Genomic DNA, 22,625 nt, shown 5'->3' on the forward strand with positions numbered 1-22,625 from the left:
GAGTGTGAGTGAGCGTGTGCTGGAGTGTGAGTGAGCGTGTGCTGGAGTGTGAGTGAGCGTGTGCCGGAGTGTGAGCGGGCGCGCACGTGTGCGCACCGACATCTGCGTGCGCCTGTGCCCGCGGGTGTGCGCGCAGGGGGCGCGGGCGGAGGAGGCGAAAGGGGGCCGGTTCTGCTGCGGGTGGCTCCCAGCCTCCCCCGCCCCCTTCCCTCTGGGTCTGCTCCTCGCTCCGGCTCGCATTCTATCGCAGGCGGCCGGCGCAGCCCCCTCTCCACAGCCCCGGCCCCGGCCCCCGCCCACCCCCGGGGTGGAGGCAGCCGCGCCGAGCCGCCCGCGGGAAGAAAGCAGCGCTCCGCCGGCTCCGCGCCCCTCCGCGGGGCCATGCAGCGCCTCTGCCCGCCCGCTCCGAGCGCAGCCCCTCGCCCCGCCGCCCTCCGCGCAGCCTGAGCGCCCGGCGGGGGCTCGGCGCCGCTCCGCTCCCGGCGGTGGGACGGGGCCGGCAGAGGCGGCACAGGAAAGCTCCGTGAGGCTCCCCCGCTGCCCCGGCCATGGGGAAGGGGCTGGAGGGGACAGCGGCCCGCTGCGGGCTGGGACTGGGATACCTGCTGCAGACGGTGGTGCTCCCCGCCCTGGCCGTCCTGGGGGCCAGCCGCCCCGGCTCCGCGGCGCAAGGTAAGGCGATGGATGGATTCATGCATGGAATGGATGCATGGATGGATGGAGAGGGGCTGGAGCATCCTTCGTGTACGGGTTAGAAATGAGAGCTTATGCCGTGATTATCTTTTTTACTGCGTTTGTGTGTGCAAACAGTGCAATTCCCCGCATGCACGACCCCCGCCGGGGTCCGGGGGGTCCGGTCGCACCGGCCGGGTCGGGTCTGTAGGTGCTGAGTCTGGCCGGGACAGGCATTTGCCTGCACTCCTTCCTCAAATAGGACACGGAGAGCGGAGGGGAAGTTCGGGCTGAAGGAGCCCCGCCGGCACCCCTCCGGGGCTGGAGAGCCGCTCCGGTGCGCCCCGGAGAGCTGGCAAGGTGCGTGCGAAAGGCAGGTGCGGGCGGCTGTCCCTCCACAGCGGCAAAGCCGTACCCTGGACCTCTGCAATCCACGGTCAGTCTTGAAACCCCCAAGGCCCCCCACGCCCTCCTTCTTCCTGCCTAAAACATGATACACCCGACGGGAGTCACCGCCTTTCTGTGTTTATGTTTTGAGACTTTGTTTCCTCTCCCGTGTCGGGAATTCTGGAGTGCATCTCGATCTGCCTCCCCTGTGTAGCCCTTGTATGAATTCCCCTTTCTAAGTGGCAATGTATTGCTTCTCGGTGCGTGTTTAGGGGTGCTTGAAAGCATCACAAAGAGCCCTGGTTCAGTGTTGCACCCACCTGGTTGACAGCTACAGCAGGAGGCTTTTTCTCCTGCGACCTGATGCTGGACAAACTTTCTCGGTGCCTCTCTTCTTTCCAGGAGTTAGACCTAATGCGGAAATGTGTCGCTTTTGTGGAACACAGGAGAGAGAAAGAGAGCGGTTGCTGCTGCATGTGGGCAGAGCTGCATGTACCAAAGATGTGCGGGTTGGTTAAAGCAGTGGGAAATCCCAGTTGTATGATTAACAAGAGAAAAGGAATTTTAGAAGATTTTTTGTCTGTTTATTTTCCACATGTATGTAACCCAGAAGTAGTAACACACACCAGACTTTTGATTTGAAGTTGCTAGCATAATGCAAGTGTAAGAATGCTTGATTTTCCCCACATCATGTCCGTGGAGAGGCAGTTGTGAAAACTACACAGATCTGACCCTGTGCTCTCACCCAGCCATTACAATGTGTGCTCCTCTGTGGTCTTTTTGACAGGAGAGCAGTGCTGGTTTTTCTGATTCCCGGTGTCCCTGGCAGGCTTTCTGTGTGTTCTCCCAGGCACAGAGCTGTAGGTTTGCTGCTGGTGGGCTGGGTGCACCGAACACCATGTCTGTACATGTAAGAGTGCTAATCCATTTCCTGCTGATACTTACTCCATCCCCTCAGAGTCATGTTCCCTTGCTCATTTGTCTCACAGGAAGATCAGAAATCTGGCCATGAAAAGGAGGTAGCAGAGAACGAGAGTACAAAAATGCATCCTGGCACATTTCATCTGTGTCTTCCATACCGTTTCCTTTCACTGGTTTCATGTTCAAGATAAGCTACGCTTGATATTTTGTATTTAGAGGTTTTAATAGTACCATAGGCATGTAGACCTACATGTGTCAGGGGGTATGTATCAGTCTGTGTCGATACAGAATAACCATGTCAGGGGGAAAGGTCCCCTCAGACAGTTGAACCTGGAGTGGAAAGGAGCCTGCCTGCTCTGCTGGCAGGACACGGGAGTTTTGTATGACAGATGGCCCAGGCAGGGCAGAGAGGACCCCCTGTGTTCTGCTGTTCCAGAGCGCTCATCTCAGTGCCACAGGGCTCATACCTCACACTCCCAGATGGTTTCTCCTTTCCACACTTACCCTCTGTGACACAACGCTGTGTGACAGAAACGCCACGAGGGCAGAGGAGCCAGGGCCCCTGTTCCTACACTGCAAAGGGCAGCGCACGTGTGGGACCTGCCACAGAACACAGCTGTGCTCACCTACCCAGAAAGAGATGGAGAACTCTCCAACACTTCCTAATGTGTGATGTGTGATAAACTTCCACAACAGAGTGAAAAATCCAGGGAATCTGCCTGGGATATAGCTCTTTGTTTTGGACTTTTTTTTTTTCCTGTGTATACTTTTATTTTTATTGCTAGGACGAGGCAGAGAATTTGGGTGCAGACGTGGTTTTGGCATTTTTCCCAGAGCTGAGGGATTTTCTGATTGTTGTGTGCAGTGGGGATCTTCATGTGTGTGTATATGTGTACACGGTGCTTCAGTGAGGCAATGAATCAACAGTTTAACTATGCCCTCTTCAGGAAGTTTCCTCATCATATAGCACCGGGCAAAGTTTTCCCTCTATTCTATATATACACTTCAAAACCATACATGTTTCATCTCAATTCCCCAACTATCTTTAGCTTTTGAAGCAGGCTGAGAAAGCCATGAGCATTGCTGGGACTTGTGCTTTCATACCTTCCTTTCCCAGTGCCTGGTAGAAGATGAATTTATTAACTGAGGGGTTGGTGGACCAACCCCCCCTCACTCCCTGGCAGATTCATTATCACTGCATCTCGGCGTCCTCCTGTGAGCTTCTCAGCAGACCTAAATACGCTTTTTGTTTTATGAGTATTTCTTATCTTCTTATCTGAAGCTGTCTAAGTATTTTTCCGCTGTTATCAGGAGAGAACAGGAAATGGCTGCAATGGTAGAGACAGCCCTTAATTCTCAAAGGGGTGTGAATGGGGCCAGAGCGATAATCAAGCCAGAATCAACTGTGGTCTGGCATTCACTGCATTTACTATACCTCTATGATAAGCTACATCAGAATTAGAATTTAGATGCTCCAAACTATGCCCCTGCTGGGCATTTCTGTGCCATCTCCCTAAGAAGAACTTTTCCTTTGGCTCTTCAGTCAGCAGAGATTGGGTTTCAGCTGCTGTGCTCCCCTACAGCCCCGATGTTTCCCGTCTCCCAAACTGTTATCCACCTATCTTGTGGTACCCACCTTCTTGTTGTGCAGGTGGGACAAAAGGGAGGGTCAGGCTATCTATCTGTAGTGACAAGCATGATTCAGACAGCTTTTGGGGTTAATAACGATGGTGTAAAAGATGGTTGAAAAGCTAAATGGACTACGTATTAATGAGGTTGTGTTTCATTTGTTTCTTTACAATGAAGGAGTGCATTTTTCATGCTTAACCCCTCAAACCTAATTAAATTGAAGTGATAATTTAAAAAGAAAACTGTAAAAGAGCCATATGTGCAGATATTTGTCTTGCCCCAGCATAGTCTGTATTAGCAACAGCAGCAGTTTGAAAATGCTTAGTGCGGAAAAAGTGAAATATAACATGTGAATGTACTAACCTTTTGGGGATGCATTTCCTAATTAAATACCTAAACACATCTTGTTGAAAAAAAGGCGGGGAAAGGACTTAATTATCTCGATGCATCAGTGGACCTCTTGTACTTGATCATGTGGGTGTAGTATTTGTATTAATAAAGCAAGAGCCAAGTAGTATTTTGTTGTGAATGGATAAGGCCCTTTGGAACATTAATCTGTTTTAAAGTGATGCACTGTGGTAGATTTCAGCAATGCTGGCAAGTTTGAGCTGGATGTGGTAGCCTGTACTGTTTCTGAGTAGCATTTTAGTACTGCAGTACTCTTTTCTGAAAGCAAAGCAGCCACTGTGTATCCTTTGCTGACAGAGGTGCAGTTTAAGCAGGATTAAAATTAAGTGGATGAATCTGTGCATAGAAGAGAGTCCTCCCTGGGAACATGGGAGTCAGAATCTGAGCTCTTCTTCCTCTGGCTCCAGGCTCTGGCATATGGTTGCAGGAGTTATGGAAAAAAATATATAGATCACATACAGGCTCCTCCTGATGGCTCTTCAGCATTACTGTCAGCGTCATTTATTCCTCTGTACAGTAAGAATGCCAGAGTGCATCTAAACATTTCCACAGTTGTTGTGCATGTTTGCACTTAATCACTTTACATGGATCATTCACCACACAACTTTATTTTTCTTAAATGGTAATGGTCTTAAACCCCAGTTATTCACTATATTTTGGGACTAGCTTTGTGTGTGTGACTTCCAAATTCAGAAACAGGAAACAGCCTTAACCAAATTAAAAAGATTTTCCTAATTTAATTTTCCAAATACAGTACATCTGAAAACAGGAATACAACTCTCTGCCAAGGCCAGACAAATCAGTTCCATAGCTGGTCTGTGCAGTAGGAAATGAGAAAATGTGGGTTATATTTATTAGACATTTCCAGGTAAATATCTTGATTTTTATGCAAATAGAAGAGAGGTGTTTTGAGGCACAGTCTACCCAGTTCAGTTGAATGGGATACAAAGCAAGTCAGTTCCTATGGAAAGTAAGAGAAGCCCAGGCTGAGAAGGACAACAACTATTTCTGTACAGTATATGACTAGAATTTTGTGCATAACTAGAATACAAAGGAGAGTTATACTTCGAAAAACAAAGCTACATTTATGTCATGTTACCAGCAAAACAATCTTGTTTTTAGTAACCTGTTTTATAGTGTATGGCTGTATTTCTTGATTTCTGGTTCTTTCTGGATTTCACATCATTAGGCTTTCTAGGAATCTGTTCTGGATACTTTTTCTACAAAAAGGCAAGAAAATTACTTTTGCAGCTCATCAGAAAAACAAGTTTGAATTGCTGGTGCAAAGGGGAGTTCCTGGGTAAATTTGCATCACTTGGATGAGTGAACAGTTTGCTGTGATTTAGCCAAACAGGATTGGGCTCAATGTGAGTCTCAGACTGCTGTTTTGTCATTGAAGACATGTTACTGGAAGCTATCTTTGAAATAAAAGTGTAATCATGGATGCTCTGCCTATGCAATATATTTCACATACGTCCCTTTAGGAAAAAAAATGACATTGTCTTTCCTCCCTTTAGGGTGGGGAGAGGGCTGTGCTGGTTTGTGAAGTGCACATCTTGTTAGCCACCCAGTGGAGGTATTCAAGTCTAGCAGGCAGCGATCTTGGCACCGGTGCCAGTGAAGCAGTAATTACAGCGTCTGTCATTTGCATCAGCCGGCTCTGCTGCGCATTCGGCTAGGAGCTACAAAACAGCTTCTCCAGTACAAGTCAAGAATCAAAGGAAAGGAGTAAGAGACGAGCTGTGGTTTTCCAGCTGGCCACAACCTCCATCAGCACAGCGTCAGGATAATGTTGTGCAGAGGCACAGCTCTGTGCCGGCTGCTTCCAAGGACTGAAGGAATGGTGGTGGTTTAAGTGATTTATTTTGTGTGCTCAGTAGAGGCCAGGCTCAGGAGCAGGCACCCCTGGATCTTTCCATCATAATATTATCCAAGAGGCAGTCTGAAGGAAATGTTATTAAGTCTTCTGGGAGGCAAACTGTATTCAAAGAAACACTTAATTTGCATCATTGGCAAGAAAGCATTTGAAATTATGCTAAAAAGGGAAATGGTTATAAAGAACTTTACACAGAATAAATAGGAGCAACAAAATTCCCCTTGATTTTGAGCATACTTTATTCCCCTGTGTTTAATTTAATGGGGTCATCTGTAGGTGCTCCAGCCCCCACCTGCACTGCTGTGGTGGAGAGATGATTTATTTAGTATTGTTGTTGGGTTTGTGATAGGTTTGGTTAAATATTTTGCAGAAGATCCGTTGTGGTTATTGTACTGAGATTTATCTTTCTGGTGTGAGGATGTAGCGTAAAACTCTGTGCACACTAGCTGGAGGAGCTAAAGGAAAGCCCCAAACTGCAGCTGTGTTCCAGTTGTTTTCCTCAAAGCTGGCTCTGCTTGTACAAACACCACGCACAAGTAAGGTGCAGTGAGTGGCAGCAGCAGGGCAGGAGCTGCCAGAGGTTTTCCCAGCTTTCAGTAACCTCAGAGATGCTTGTACATAGTTTCCTCCCTGGGTAGTCATCACTAGAACAACTTCCTGTTTGTTTTTATGACTCCATCCCAAATCACATGGATGTTAAGCAGGAAATATGGGATTTCCTCCCAAGTCATCAAACACCAGGATTTGGGGAGTCCCTTTATAGCCTGGCACATTATCTAAAAGTTTGGGCTGGGGAGAAAGAGCTTCATGCGAAAACAGTCTCACTTAGAAATACTCTTTTTATCAACATGGAAAATCTAGGGGGAAACAAAAGAGGAAAAAAAGATTCTTTTTTGTTTATTTGCTCAGGGGAGGTTGGAAAAAAAGAAATGAATCTTAATCAAAACCAGAAACGATTCAGTTATTTTAGAGAAAAAGTCAATAAAGCACTGAAAATTTACCATACTGTCCAAACTATTTGTATTTATGCTCTATGAAAATGTTTTAGGTGTTCAGTGAAAATGAAGAAGTTAAAAAGTTGTGAAGTCTTCTGACAACAATGGTTTTAATTTCCATTTATGTTTTTCCATGTATTTCAACCAGCCTAGTGGAAAAACCTCACTGTTAGACTTAATTTACTGTCGTGGTTAGCACCAGTTATGGCATATATTTACAGTGCTTCCTAGATCTTGATGTTTGGGGTTTTGTTTGGGGTTTTTTTGTTTGGCTTTTTGTTGTTGTTTTGGTTTGGTTTTGTTTGTTTTTATTTTAAATCACACTGGTTTTACTGAGATGCAGATTGAGACGGAGACCCAGATTCTCAGTGATGCCAGACATGCCCTTATTTCCAGCAGGGAGTGTCAGGCAATGCTGAATTTAGGTGAGTACCTTTGATGCTCCCTGAATACGAGCAGTGCTGCTCTAGCTTTCACAGCAGCCAAAGAGTCCATCAAGAGAGGGACATCTCCCCTGTCAGTGTGTGATGCTGCAGTGCTTCAGCCCCTCCTCAGATTCTCACTTACCTTTGTTGTGAGTCTCACACGGGCAGGACAGGAGAGACACCCAAAAAGCTGTGTGTGCTTGTCTGAGTTGGTGATACCTCCTGTGGGGAATATCTGCAGCTGTGTCTTTAGCGGAGCTTTGCTACGTGTTTGCATTGCTGGAGACAATGGGAAGTTCTTGTTTGTAACATTGCCTCAGTTACCCAGTCTCTATTTTGCTGGATTTGGAAGTTTGCTGTATTTATCACTGTTTGGTGGAGAGGTCTAGGGGGAATTGCCTAAGCCTGCAGAGCAAATGCTTAAAACATGAGCTCAAGTTTTCTGAGTAGCCAAGACTGGCACTCCACTCCATTCTTCTCTGAAGAAAGAGGGGATGCTGCAGAAGGAATCCCCAAAGAGGAGGAAATGCTACAGAGGGAATGCCACGTTGGCTCTCAGGTACCTTCTCAATGTTGAATTTCTTGGGTCTCACTGATGGTTTCTTTATATCTGCTAATCTAGAAATATGTATAAAAGGATGCAATGGGTTAGGAATGGTCTCTCCCACTCAGACCCTCCAAACCACATGCTGCTCTCTCTCTGTCTCTCCCTCCTCCCCTCCCCTGAGGTGGGATGGTGAATTGGAGGCACACAATGTAAAGATCATGGGTTAAGCTAAGAACAATTTCCTGGGAACAGCAGTTAGGTAAGAAAATGTACAGCAACAATAGTGACGACAGAAGGTGCGAGAAAGAGGGGAATGATTCACATGGAAACTCCCTGACCACAGCAATGCCTGACCGCTCCCTCTGCCACACTACCCAGACTTGGAAGAGAGCCCTTCACTTCATCCCTGGAAAATGAAGAGAGCTGGTGTAGTATAATCTCCAGGTCCTAGCCATGCACTCTCCTGGCTACTGCAAAAACTGGCCGTGTGCTGGCCAGAACAAAGGAACAGGCAAAAGCATATGCTGTTGCTCAGGAACAGGGATGCTTCCTAGAAACTCTGAATTTCTGATGGCAGGGAGCTTGGAAGCATTTGCTCTGCCCAATGCAATCCACAGTGTTATCTCCAATTTGGAAGGAGGAAGAGCAGTTCCAGCACATGACTGCAGCACTGCTGTAAATGGAATAAGGATCACTGTCCTGGGCTGTTTTGTTTGGTTTGGGTTTAATCTGCAATTCAGTACTATGTTATTCAACTGTACTTCATTCGTCTGAATGAATGACTTGCGCTCCAGAGGACCCTGTTGCCTTATGAGTCATAAAAGCTATGAGGTTGCCTAGGCAATTAAATCAGTATCTTTTTTCTCTTGTTGCAGGAACATTTTCAACAATTATGCTAAGGAGCTCAGATAGATTTCACTGGCCTGGCAACAGCTGAGCATTTTCTTGTTAGGTAGCTCCTGCCAATCCCTTTTTGGTTATTTTCAAGAAGTAAAGTAGCTTTATTTCTTAGTCTTATATTGAGTGAGAGGTTGAAATGTTAATCTCGTTGGATTAGTGATTATCCTGTGAGAAAAAGGAAAGCTTGCGTTTTTTGTGGTCCCCTGAGTGCTGGATGCATTTTTTTTTGTTTGAGAAATCTTGAATTTCACCAGCTAGATATAAGGAAATGTGCAAGTAAGCCTTGAATGATCTGTCAAAGAGGTTGACTTTATTGCAACTGTTTTGGAAACTTGTTTGAACTGATGTTCCCCAGGTGTTTCTTTGCTTGATTTCAGTGCATTTCACATGAGACAGTGGAAAGGGATCACCACAGGATTATAAGTAATTCAGAGCTTCTTGGAGAGCTATATTCCAGCCATCAGTTTGCTAAAATAATGGCTGGAATATGAATTGCTGCACTTTTATGATATGATGTATCTATTGTTGAAATACATCGCTTGTCTTATCCACTCCCAACATATGTGTTTATACTGAAAAGTTTACATAGTCAGTGAAAATAAAGTACAGTCTCACTGAATGAGGTTAATTGCAGTTCAGTCATACTGGAATCAAGGAGTGAGAAGTGGGACAGAATAGCAAGCGAGACTAATTCTGTTCTAATGGGCACTGGATTTGCCTACGCTGACTGAAGTGTGGGCACTTAGCAGGAGTAATTCCAAGTACAGATGTGCACGCTGCCTTATTCTGAATGAATTTTCTCTTTCACTAGAGAATGAAATCTCTAAGTTTTGCCAGCTGCTCATGGAGTCAGCGCAGATGTATCCTTCTCACCTTTCCCTTTTCCCACAATTTTGTGTGTCTGTCTGCTTGCTCTGCAGCTCTACACATACAAAAGATGAGTGGCTGTGCCTAACAGTGAATAGCTGGGGCTAACTGGCAAATAGTGAGGTGTCCAGTTTGAAATTTCACATCATCACTCAGATGAGACTATAGAGAAATCTCTTCTGCATGAACCTCTGTTAACGGGATAAAACTCTCTGGTGCTTTCAACTAGGAAGAGATAAATTTCCTCCGTTAAACTTGGCCACTTATTCTGAAAATCAGGGTTCATTGTGGAAACTAGAACTCTGTCTGGTTAAGGAATGGATCTATAATTCAATGGGGAAGACTCTGCTCTTCTACAAGTGCTATTCACAGAAAATCTTGCTGAATTGTCCCGTTAAACACTTGTATTCCTTGCTCAAAGGTTTTTGGCCCCAAAGCTTGACTATTTTTTGACAAATCATTGTCCCTATTAAAAACTCTTTTCATGCAGACACTTCAAACCTAGCTTGAGGGACTTCCTTTCTGCTTCCTCACCAGTTTTTGAAGGTGAGGGTAACTTTTTTGGTTTCTTGCTCAAACAAAATGCAGCAATCTTCTTATGAAGCAGATCTCTGCTGGCAAGAATAGGAGTGTGGGTTTTCCTTCTCTTTGTCATTCAAAATAGCTGTACTGGAGCAAATAGGAAATTCCTAATTTCTTACTTCCCAAGTAACTAGAAAGTTTGTAGCTAGAAAGTTCAGGACTGGGACCTGCCAGTTTCACTATCAGTTTTCTTTTGTTTTGTTATTTTTTTAAATGCCTAATGTTTATACCAAGGATAGACTTATGTGGTACAAGGGCAGTTTATGACCACCACCAAATGTAGTTCCATTAATTTCAGAGCCAGCATATGCCAGATGATGATCTGCTTCTGTGTTAAAAATACGTTAACACAGTAGAGTGAGACTCTAGGATCAACAAACTTTGATCTCATTTTACTTGGTGGCAAGTTTTTTTGCAAGGTTGTTTCTTTTTTGCTTTGGTTTTGGGTTTTTTTCCTGTTTGTTTTTTGTTTGTTTGTTTTTGGTTTTTATTCTGAAGCAAAATAATTTGAATAACTTTGAGACTTTCTGTTTCCCTTCTATGTAGCAATGTGACTCTTTCCTATAGAGAGATTAACACGGTGCCTCAGTTGAAAACAAGTTTGCAAAGTTTTTTCAGGTAGATGGTTTTATTGCTTGGCTTTTTGTTACTATATTTTAGATAAGAACACTGACAGCCAAATGTCACCAACTGTAGGCAGATACCCACGTAAATATCTATTACACACAAATGTGTGGCAATTTCCTGCCTTAGCAATCGTTTTTGAACTCAAGAGCTCTGCCACTAAAAGCACGGGCTACAAAATTTTAAGTTAGAAGTGCAGCCTGGTAGCTGGTAACAAAAGCAGTTGTTATCCTGGTGCAGGCAGTAGAATGAGAAGTGCCATATGCCTTTCACGAGCACTGGAAAAGGCAAAACTGCTCAGCTGCTGACTTTTGTATTTTGCTTGTCCTGAAATAATTCTGTTTGAATCTTTATTTTCCCTCCACACCCCGCCCCCCCCCCCAAAAAAGTTATATGTTAATTCATTGTAGTAAACATGGCTATTAGATAAAACCTTCCAAATCTTAAAAAAAATTAAAATGCCTAATTTAATTACTTACTTTATAAACATTTCTATCATTTTGTTGTCTCAAGAATAAAGTTTTAAATTTGCTTTTCTGAGAAATATTTGCAAATAAAATTAATTTAAGTGGCAAAGTGACTTTGTGTGGACTATTAATGTGCTTTGTTTTACTGATCAGATCATTTTGCCAGTACTTGGTTTCATTGTCTTTTTTTGTTTAGGGAAATCAATAGATTACAGTATTGTGATCAAATTTACTTTGATTATTTTCACTGGATTGCCTGGGATTTACTCACTGCAGGAAGTCAGGGAAAATTTGGTCTTTTGTCTTTAAAGTTTTGTATTCACTAGTACCAATGCAGAACATACTTCATTTGTGTGAAGGCCAGGCTGAGGTTAAGTTGGTTTTAAAGATAACAGTAGATTCCAACGTCCTTGCATTTGTTTTGTATTTGGTGACAGTCACTAAATCAGGGGAAGGAATGTTCAAACAACACACTTGAGGAAAAGTGATTTTTACAGAAAGGGCCCATTCCTGCTAATAGCCAGTAACTGCACACAACCCCACTGACATTAAAAGTCCATTAGCTAAGCCAAGTTTAAACACCAGCTGATGCTATGTCAGCTAAATGTATATTGGAATTTTTCATGTAACACGGCAATAGCACTGTACTTTTCCTGAAACTATGTACATTAAGAAAAGCAAATGTCATCTGATACTAGTAAGATGAAGAGTTCGCATTAAAGTAGGCAGAATTGTAATCAGACTGAAGTCACCATCTGGTTGCATTAATGAGAAACAAAAATGGATACAAGAAAAGCAGGGAGTGTCAGGTTTCTGAATTAAAGCTAGATTAACAAATCCAGTGTACAGGCTTCTGTAATGCAGGATAAGCACAGAGCTGCTTATCTGCTTGGTTTTTTATCATTAAATATAATATGACCTTGTTTGAGAAAAGTTTGTACTGAAGTCTGTAAGATGGTTTCTCATGTAGAGCACTGGGTTGCCATGGAAGAAGGTTGTTTCCTGGCTATTTAGGAAATATGTCTCATTACAGCAGTGTGAAAACCTTTAAATGTGTCAAGATAGTGTTTGTATCCTATGGTCTGAAATTCCAGATAACCAGTGGCACAGCAAATAGCATTCACCCATCTCTATGTATCAAAAAAAGGGTTGAAAAAGTGTGCTGAAAAAACAGTGTGTGTTTAGTATTGAGATGTGTTACAGGTGAGGAACTTAGCGTTCATCTTCAGAGGCAACCAGCAGGCTGAGGTCCCAGTACTGCGGTCTTGGCACCCACAGAAGCACAGTTCAGCACCTGGTTTGGCAGTGGGTCTAACTGAGAGAAGTCGCTTTGAAGTCTGCCTCGAAAATAGACCTTGTGCTGTGAAGCTGTTGTGGAGACAGGCAAGGGGTGGCTTAGTGAGTTAATGTGAGAGCTGGAGCAGAGGGGTAATTAGTCGCTCGCTGACACCTCCCAAGTCTGGTGGAGCACTGCTGTAACCTCCTCTGCCTCTGCTGTGTCATAATCTGTCCATTAGCGGAGCCTGGTGCGATACCGACAGGAGCACGGCTAAAATGCCTGATGTGGGCAGACAAACCCACTGCAAACGTCCTCTGAATGTACCTGGAGGGCTCTCTTGAGCTCTCACCACACTGTGCCAGTTGTGCAAAACTCCCAAACGTGTCATGAGGCCAAGCCTGGTAGTTTGTGTCTTCCTTGCTGTAGGGGCTGACATCGGTAGCGTGCCCAAAGCAGATTGTGTGTTTGCGAGCCACGGGGTTTGAGGAGAGTAATTTAATTGCGTTTTTCCCCCTTCTGGAACATAACATGTAAACATAGTACTGAACTAAAGCCTGGTTTTAATTACAAGCAGCAACTTTTTCATGTTGACAGATTTTCACATGGAAAGCTTTATTGAAAATGAGAGGAGACCTTTCTGCCATCGTTAGTTCTTGCTGCTTAGTGCTTTTATCAAGTACAGTAAAATACAGTTTATAATTAATTCAAAGCTTATATGGACATGTTTAATATAATAACCAAACAAAATCCTGTTTACTGACATATTGCTTGTGAAACCAGCCTGAATAATCTGGTCTCTGGCACACATAAATCAGGCAGTAATAACAGCTGTAAATATTTCATAATATACTTAGAGTGCTTTGATTTTAATACTGAATCCACTTTTGGGTTTTGAGGATAAAACATAGGTCAAAAATGACTTTTACCATATGTTCCTTCTTAGTCTCTTGCACTACTTTGCCTGAAAATTATTTTTAAAAAGTCATTACTGTGTTTTATTATAAAAAAGTAAATATATACACATTCATGAGCTGGGAAAATTATGTAATTAAATTATGCTGGAGCTAACAAAATGACGCCAGTCACATTGGCACGGGACAATTGCTTCAGTACAACCATGAATATTGTTCATTGGAAAAGGCATTGCAGTGCCAATACTCTTTGTCTTTCTCAAAGTTTTGCTATTTTTATCTGTCTGGATGTCTGTGTATTGTATACCAAGGCTGAAAGATGTGCCTAAGGCACAAAGAGGCAGCTGGTTATGCTGTTAATTCAGCTGGCCAAAAGGCTGGGAAGCCAAAGGTGACCAGGAGCCAGGCTTGTAGTGGGCTGCTGGGGACTTATGATACTGTGTTATGTAGTGGGCCCCCTCTTTCTGGGAAGGCTTTGGACCTGTATTTAAATAGAAGGAAGAAAATGTGACCAGTTATCCATCTATTGCAAAATATTTGGGGTTGCATGAGGCTACTAAACCATCTTTGAGAGCTCAAACTGTCTGCGTGGTTTATCCAATTCAGAAATGTGTCTTGAAGGTTCAGAAGAAAGCTTATGATTACCCCTCAAGCCATTTTACCCTGCACAAAAACACCTTAACAAGAAGTTGTGCAAAAGACAGCATTTTGCAATTTTTGTTACTTGGAAATTTTCTTTAATCTCTAAAATAACATAAGAAATAAGGTAACTAAAGTACTATTTAGAGAGGCAAATTTGAAAAATATACACTTTGGGAATTTTTCTGCCCTTGTTCTGCAGCTGGATTCCCCTGCTAAAGTTGCTGCATAAATTTTCAAATGTTTTGGCTGTTGCACGCTCTGAAAAAATCATTACTCTCCAAAACTGTGCCAGGCTCCTCAGGAATGCTGCCCCCCTGAGCTATGGACCTCTCAAGCTTAGGATCCTACCCCCCAAAATAAAAACCACAACTAACAATTGTTAGAGGTAGGAAATAACATTGGGATATGCCATAGCAGTTCTCATTTTTTCTCCCTGCATCCTTGAGGGGATACACAGAGCCTGTTTGTGTAAAGGGAGCTCCTTGGCATTGCTTTTAGGTCAATATTTTAAGATACATCAACATATTTTGATCTGTGTAGAACTACGTGGTGTTACTTGTAATCAGTATTAGGTGTCCCTAGCATCATCCTACAGGCTCCTAGGGATCCCTGGATATGATTTGCAAAGGTGTTGCTGCGAAGTATTTAGCAAGTTACTCTCTCTAGAAACGTCACAGGGGTTCCTGAATGCAGCACTTTAATTTTGGAAAGCTGAAGCCCCAATTCTTAACTTTCTGTAGTATGAGACCTTGCACTGAAGCGTGAGTCATTGCTTGAGAACATTGTAGTGTGCAAACAATATTAAATTGCTTTGTTGTGTGTATGTGGAGGCTGCCTCCAGACACTGTCATTGGGAAGTTATTAGTATATATAATTAACTAACCACAAGGAATTTCTGGACTGAAATTGCTTATGTAAGCCTACGTGTTTCCTTCCCACAAACCCAGCTTAAGGCTTCATGCAAGTATCTTGCTAAGGAAGTGTCTTCCTGCCTATGAAATATCATTTGGGAAGATGCGCTTACCTGCAAGAGTCCTGCGCTTTACTTGGCAATAGTCCGAACTTCAAAAGTTAGTTCTTCTCACTTGCGCTGTTTATCAAATGCTGTGTTGTTTCATATTAGATGATGTGACCTTTGGATTTCAGCTGTTGCCATAATTTAATTGACAGCCTGAGCCTTCCTGTAGGAGCCTGTTGTGGTTTAACACAGCAGGTAGCAAATACCACATGGCCACTGGCTCACTCCATCCCCACACCGTGGGATGGGGGAAGAGAACTGGGGGGAAAAAAACAAAGTAAAATTCATGGATGGAGATAAAAATGGTTTAATAGGACAGAAAATGAAGAGAAAATGACAGTAATATGAATAACAGCAATAAAATAACTGAATATATGGAACAAGTGATGCACAGTCCAATTGTTCACCTGTTCAGTGATGCCCAGACAGTTCCTATGCAGCAGCCCCTATCTGGTTTTGCCCCTCACTTGTAGCTGATCATAACAGGCATGGTATGGAATAAAACTTTTGGGGTCAGCTGGCCTGGCTGTGTCCCCTCCCAACTTCTTATGCACCCCCAGGCTCCTTGCTGGCAGGGTGGGATGAGAAGCTGTAAAGTCCTTGACTCACTATAAGCACTGTTAAACAACACCTGAAACATCAGTGTGCTGCCACCATTAGTCTCATCCTAAATAAAGTGCCATACCTGCTACTAGGAAGAAAATGAATTCTATCCCTCCTGAAACCAGGATAGAGCCAAAATTATTAATGAAAATTTGTGCAACACCAGGTTTTCAAGACTCGGGCCAACAGCTATGACTTGTGTGTGTGAAGACCAAGTAGTTGTGGCAGTGTAGGTCTGGAGTTCAGGAAGGCCAAGGGTGTTTTCATTAGTGAGGAAATGGAGACCAGCTGGTTTCTTTATGCTTATAAATATATAAAATGTTATTTAGGTACACAGGTAAATTGTGTGTGCCGCTTAGCCCCATCTGTTCCCAATAAATTTCAGCCTACAGGCTGTAGGTTTTGAAACTTTTGATTATGCTCAGAATGGTCAACTAAGTAGAAGAGCTGGCCTTCACAAAATGTGCTTGCAGCCGAACGTCTCATTTTGTGTAAACCAGCACAGCTTCCCTGAGTTCAGTGCCTTGCTTCTGCTCCAGCTGAGGGCTGTTAGCAGTCAGGGTTTCTGTGAGACTCTTTCCTGGAGGAGAGATTTCTATCTGGTCTGTTTGGAGAGAAAAAATTTCCATGACTCTAAGAACGCTTTTAAAAGAGCTGGGGAGAAAAGGGAGCAGATGCTGCAAAGCACATCAGAGAGCAGTCCCAATGTTAACAAAGAGAGATTATTTACCACTAAAATGAGGAGGAAAATGTTTGTATCTTTACAAGATCTTGTCCCACTTAGGAGAGCCTAAAGAAAAGATAGACATCTAGAAGGGCAATTATTGGTTAAAATCCTGGTTTATGACTGCAAATTATTTGAAGCTTTTTATTTGGAAAAAAAAAAGTCTTCTTTGGATGTTTTTGCAATCGCCCACTATCCCACTGATGCAAAGCCTCTTCAAAGTAATTAAAATAAAGAGGCTGTATGTTCACAGTGCCCCAACTCTCTGCAGTTTTTTGTTCTCAGAACATCTCCCTACTTCTGAACAAAACCTGAGCTGAATTTTTCTGTGTACTGTCAAGACCATCTTCCTTGCTATGGCAATGACCAATCTCTTTTGATCAACTTAGAGGGTATTTAGAGAAACAGAAATAAAACCTGACTGTCCTCATTGTCTTCTATCAAAGTAGGCAATAGAAAATCAAAACGTGGAAAAATGAACCTGCTAGGATTAATAATTTCAAATATTAGTAACAGTGGAAAACATAAATTTGTTTGTAAGAATGAGAGTTTTGAATGCAGGTTTTATTATTTTCCCGGGTGGTAAGAGAAATACTGCACTGCATAAAGAAGTTCAAGCATCCTTTTCCCCCAAAAATACAAGGAATAGACTAAACATTCTTTTCTCTTTCATGAAAACTTGGGATGGGAACAAACCTGTGGGATTTGAGGCTGGGGAAAGCCAGAAAGCAGACCAGTATGTGTTTACCAGCTACTTCAAAACCACGGGACAGACACAAACGCATGCAGGCAGCCAGTTTAAAGGTCAGGTATTTTGTGCATGGATACTTGGGTCAAGAAGGAGAAGGCAGTGATAAAGGGGCTGCTGCTCTGTTTTGCTAGGACACCAGCACACACTGGGACCAGCACACAGAGGACTAGTCTGGCCTAATGACTGTGAGAGGCCCCACAATCATCCCACACCACTAGCTGTTCACAACTGAGTGGACTGAATGTGGCCCTGACATAAGAGGCTTTAGGCTTTCCTGCTTCAGGAATGACCTCAGAATCTTCAGTTCAGTCTGGAAGACTATTCAGGATGAGCTAAGGCAGGCAGGGAGGAAAAACTGGTTGAAAACCAAAAGAAAAGTCACATGAACTTAAGATTTGGTAGTTTTGTTAAATAAAAGTGTCGTTATCTATATGAACTATCTATTATATTGTGGCTAGGAGGTACCTTAAGCAACAGAGATACTTTAAAAGACAAAAAAGATTTACACTTGCCACCAGGTTATCTCTTGATGTTGTTGTTTGGTTTAGATTGTTTGTTTGTTTTTAATGTGAGACTGTTCCGTATCCACCTGAGAAAACTTGCAGAAGTGGATGGGGGGGGATTTAGAACAATTTGATGAATTGGTCCATCCATATGAAAAATATATCAGTGGGTCATTATTATATTTGAATGCAAGAGTACAGTGTAAAACCCAAAGGCTATGTAGAGTGGGATCCCACAAGCTGTGTGAGAAATTTGGAGCAAAATAGATGGAAAATGTCAGTGAAAATACCATGGATCAGGCCCTTGTTTTTGTGTGCCGACACCGGTGCCAGGACAGAGCTATTTGTTACCAACTCTCCTGCTGGGATGCTTTAGGAAAATGTCATTTTGGTGTGGTTGCTGGGCATGCTAAGCTGTAAATTACATAAAAGGAACTGAAAAAGTCAGTTTAAGCATTGTGGACTTTTAAGCACAAAGAAACATGTCAAAGGAAAATTTGAAGCAAGAATGGGATAAAAGGCACAGTTCTGTACAAATCCTTTCCCTTGTGAGGAGTCCTATTAACCTTTGAACTGTGATGACACTTACACAGGATCTGTGCTTCAGTGTATGAGTAATCCCACACTTCTAATATGCAGTTTGCAAGGTTGTGTGTAGCCTAAAATGAGTAGTCCCAACAAAGTTTCCCATAGGATCAAAACCAGATCCTTAGGAAGGAGTTCAGACCAGAAACGTAACTTCTCTGGAGAACTCTTAATCTTAGCTCCCTGTTGCAGGAGCTCTTATCAGAGAAGTTTTGACAATGTCTATTGATTAAGATTCTCCTTTTTTGTATCTTAAAGAGTAAATCGAAAGGTCATTTTTTATATTGATGTGCAAGGAGTTTTATTGATTCTCTTTTATGAGGCATTAATGAAATCTATAGAAGCCTAACAAGATTGTATAGTTAACCTTGGCAAGATTGCCTGTTCTTTTTACATGTGCAGAAAAGGGAAAGTAGAATGTTGCATTTTGGCGGTTTAAATTATGTGGGAGTGAGTGAATTTTGCAGAATTAAATACCTCTTAGCACAGAAAAGAGAGCATGATGTATCTATACTAACCCATTCTCTCTGAAATGTGCTTAGCAGAGATTTTTTTGGGGGAACACTTTGTTTTCCTGCCTAATGGTGCCACATATTTATCATTATGAAAACATGAGGGGAAGTCAGTCACTCACTACGTGTGCCAGAAATGCCTTCCACGGTCACAACAGTGGTATGTCAAAAGTCTGTCTCACTTTAAAAGAACAGGCAGGATTTATTCTGGAAATGTACCAAAATGGACCAATCTGTCTCAAAAATATGAAGCTGGGATCAATTTTGCAAAGTTAAAATAAACAGTAGTCACACTTGACCCAGTGTATTAAGCTAGCAGAGGAAGAAATATAAAGAATTGGGGGTATCTACGGATTTGGCTTGGTAGAACATTAAATATGACACATTAGATTAAAAAAATTATCCACTAGCCTAAAAACTATGCATAATAAAATTTGGGATGACTTTTCAGTGCATTGTTCCATTACTTTCTTAAACATATTTTCTTTTTATGCTGCTTAAATTAATGAAGCCCACCTTGGCTATGAAATACAAAGCTCATGCCGCCTGAGAAAGGGCACCTTTGCACAGTGAAAGCTCAGAAGCCTTTGAGTGAATGTCATGCATTTTTATTTGCAGTAGGAAAAACATATCGGAGAGAGGCAAGTATAATTATCTCCATTTTAGATGGAAACCAGAGGAGCGAGAGGCAGGACTGAGGAGTGAGCAAACACAGGAATTCCCCTCTGGTGGGCTCATAGAAAACATGGAAGTAATTTGTGGTATGAAAATGGCTGATGGTGGTGTCTGTTTCCATGCTATAGAGAATGTAGGAATTGGGTGCTGGATTTTTGCACTACGGTCTGATTTGTGTCCAGCTTAAATGCTGCTGGCCCGGCTCAGCTTTGCCACTCATCCTCACTGACAGTCAGCAAGGTACACACAAAATTAGGAGTGGGGCTCCTAATGCCCAACTGGAGAAGCCCTGTTGTGCTGAGCCATTGGTGCAGCTCTGCCAGTGCCTCTGAGGACCAGTCCTGCCCAATTTGCTCCATGCCATGTGGTTTATTCCAGCCTGCTTGCCCACATGCATGAGGTTCAGTGACTCTAATGGAGCCCCTACATAGCTTTTCTGTCACTCACTCCTTTCAGAAAAGCCTCCTTTTCTGCTCACCAGATGGACAAGTCTTGCCAGAGCATTTCCAATACTGTTTTAGCTGTGAAGGTGAGGGGATTCATTTGTGCCACTGTCCCTGTTCCCCATGGGGGCTGCGCTCAGGGGAAGGCTGTGTGGGTTTCATACGGAGCAGCTGTGCTGCAATACTGCATCATTCAAATCTGCACAGCTGGAAGCCCCTCATGGTCTTGGTGCAGTTACTCAAGAGAAGTGTCCTGTCTGTGTCAGGCACCAGCTGTATTTGAAGAGGGCAGAATTGGCTGGAGATGGTGGGTGGTCTGCAGTTGCTGCAGGGGCATTAGATAGCACTTCAAGACTTTGCCTGTGCCCAGAGTGTGAATAAATTTCCTTCCCAGTTTGGAGCTCCTGTCTGCTTCAGAACACTACAAAATCAATCCATAAAGAGACATATTCCAAAATACAGAACTGGTCTTTGACTCAGCTCTTGCACTTTTATTGAGTGCCATGAAACTGAGGCCTGGATGTGCTTTTCTCGGCACAGGAAACAGGTACAAGGCAGTTCTCCTTTATGTATTTTTTTAAGTCACTGTATGTGTTCTATTTTGTGGTTTATGTTTCGAATAGTGACCGTTCAGGCTCTGGTGGTTATGAAATTGTGTCTGCACTGGAGGACAGTGGATACCTGCAGTACATTAGAGTCTCTTCATCTCCTCCTTTGGAAGATATACCTACAAATTCCATTGACTGAGTCTCCGTGTGCGGGAGCACCCCCCATGAAAGAGCTGGAGTAACCTTCTGAGATATTGTATATCATTGAGATATATTGTACAAAAGCTGCAGGGTTACCTGAAATGCCTAAAATGCATTGCAGGATGTAAGTGAATCCAAGAGGGACAGGCAAACGTTACCTTTTGTTTTCATGTGTAAATAGCACAAAGAATAGGGGCTTGGTTATTTTCTTTTTAACAGAACATTTTGGTTAAACTTCTTTGCATTCACACATGTCAGTACATGAATAGATTTATATATTTGAAAGTTAGAAATGTTTTGATGGCTGCTGATATTTAGTTTCTATCCACTTCATATAAGCTGCAGAATTGCTTTATTTATTGATCAAAAGAAGATTTAGGGATAAAGGATGCCAAGAAGTATTTGGATTGCAGCACTCCAGTAATAATATAAGGAGGAAGCACAGTTGTATATACTATCTTCAACTGCATTTCCAGGCAGTACATTTTCAGGAAAACAGACACTCCCACTTTTGTAACAGAAAACAGTGAAAAAAAGACAGATAGCTGGATTGACAGAGAGACAAAAAAGACAAATGAATGGATACAAACATGAAGAGAAAGAGCTGGGATTAAACAATCCTTTGCAAACATAGTATGTGCTCCAGAAATGCCTACCTTTTCTTCCTGGGAGTGAGCTTGGGAGTGTGCAATGGCTTTGGTGGCCAGGCTGGGCAGCGGGGGAGACAGTGCTGAGGTGTCTATAAATGTTTCTGCACAGTCCAGCTGACAAAAAAGAGTGAGAGCAAACAAAGCTGTCGGTGCCTCAGAGCTCCAGTCAAAGGCAGGAACATGCAGCAGTCTGATGAAGAGACATTTGGCTGCCTGGGCACGGCCAGGGTTGCTGCCCTGGTGACTGACTCCGCTTCCTTTGGCCCTGAGCTGCACACACCAAGCTCTGCATGCCTGCTGGCAAACACACCTGTGCCAAACATCTGAGCCAGCTGCTGCTGATGTGTCTGTCAGGAAAAGAAGAGCTGTGGTGAGGCCCTTGCCATGTGCTGCTGCCTAGCCCCTCTCTCTGGCTTCTGCGGTTTGCCCAGCAGAGTGATTGATTCATGGTGTGGAAAAAGAATAACATATATCAAAGGGGGAAAATAACTACTGACCTGAGGGTGCTCCTCTTAAAGATGTTTGTGTGGCTTCTCTAACATGCATTGTTCTTTGATCCCATGGTAGAGCTGGGCAAAACCATGAACTGTTTCTGAAAGCCTTGGCCCTGCTCTCTGGATGGGTTGCAGCTTCCCCGACTCCACTGACTCCTGCCACCCAGCAGTTCCCATCAGTCTGTAAATGCATTAACATTCATAACCCCTTACCTGCAGTTTGGCATTTATTGCTTTACAGAAGTCAAGAAGTGACGACCTTTGTTACAAGCCTGTCTGTTTTTATCATTTCTTTAATGCTGAGGGCCTCTCTGGCCCTCAGGGTAGAACCGGTGACTTCTCCAGGCTAAGTGGGACTTCTGCCTGCTATTGAATTTGAGGATATCTTTGTTACTGCCTTGTGATGTACCTTTGAGTCCACATGGGTTTTAGAATCCCAGACATGATAATTTCCTGCACAGAAACACCGCTAGCATAGAGCAGTTCTGGCATCAAATATGCTTTAAGAGACAAGTCAGATTCCTTCCAAGTTCAGCAGCAGGGGTTACAGCCTGGATAAGATATGTCCTAAGCACTCACACTCATTTGACTGCTCTGGGAAGGAAAATGAACTCCCCACAACTTCAGCCAAGAATACAACATATTTTGGACAAATGGACAAAAAAAACCCCTTGCTTTTTAGAAGTGTGGAACAAGAGTTCAATCTTCATTCAGATCAATATTAGCCACAAAATGTGACTTTTTTTTTAAAGTATCCTTGGCTTTCTGGCTGTGTTTCATGCTCTG

The 22,625-nt window shown here is 43.2% G+C and overlaps 1 protein-coding gene across 2 annotated transcripts in view; it reads left to right on the plus strand.

Moving 5' to 3' along the window:
- Nucleotides 1–504: 504 nt before the first annotated feature.
- UNC5C (unc-5 netrin receptor C) overlaps nucleotides 505–22,625 on the plus strand; it is a 247,683-nt gene continuing 225,562 nt past the window's right edge. For both annotated transcript variants that reach the window (XM_014259438.2, XM_005517472.3), the window contains exon 1: nucleotides 505–672. In XM_014259438.2, the coding sequence (XP_014114913.1) occupies nucleotides 549–672 (124 nt within the window). In that variant the 5' untranslated portion in view covers nucleotides 505–548. The remainder of the gene's footprint in view (nucleotides 673–22,625) is intronic.

This window comes from Pseudopodoces humilis, chromosome 6 (genome assembly GCF_049639895.1).
Source record: "Pseudopodoces humilis isolate 2021_Gansu_Grassland_sample_001 chromosome 6, ASM4963989v1, whole genome shotgun sequence".
NCBI classification, from domain to species: Eukaryota; Metazoa; Chordata; class Aves; order Passeriformes; family Paridae; genus Pseudopodoces; species Pseudopodoces humilis.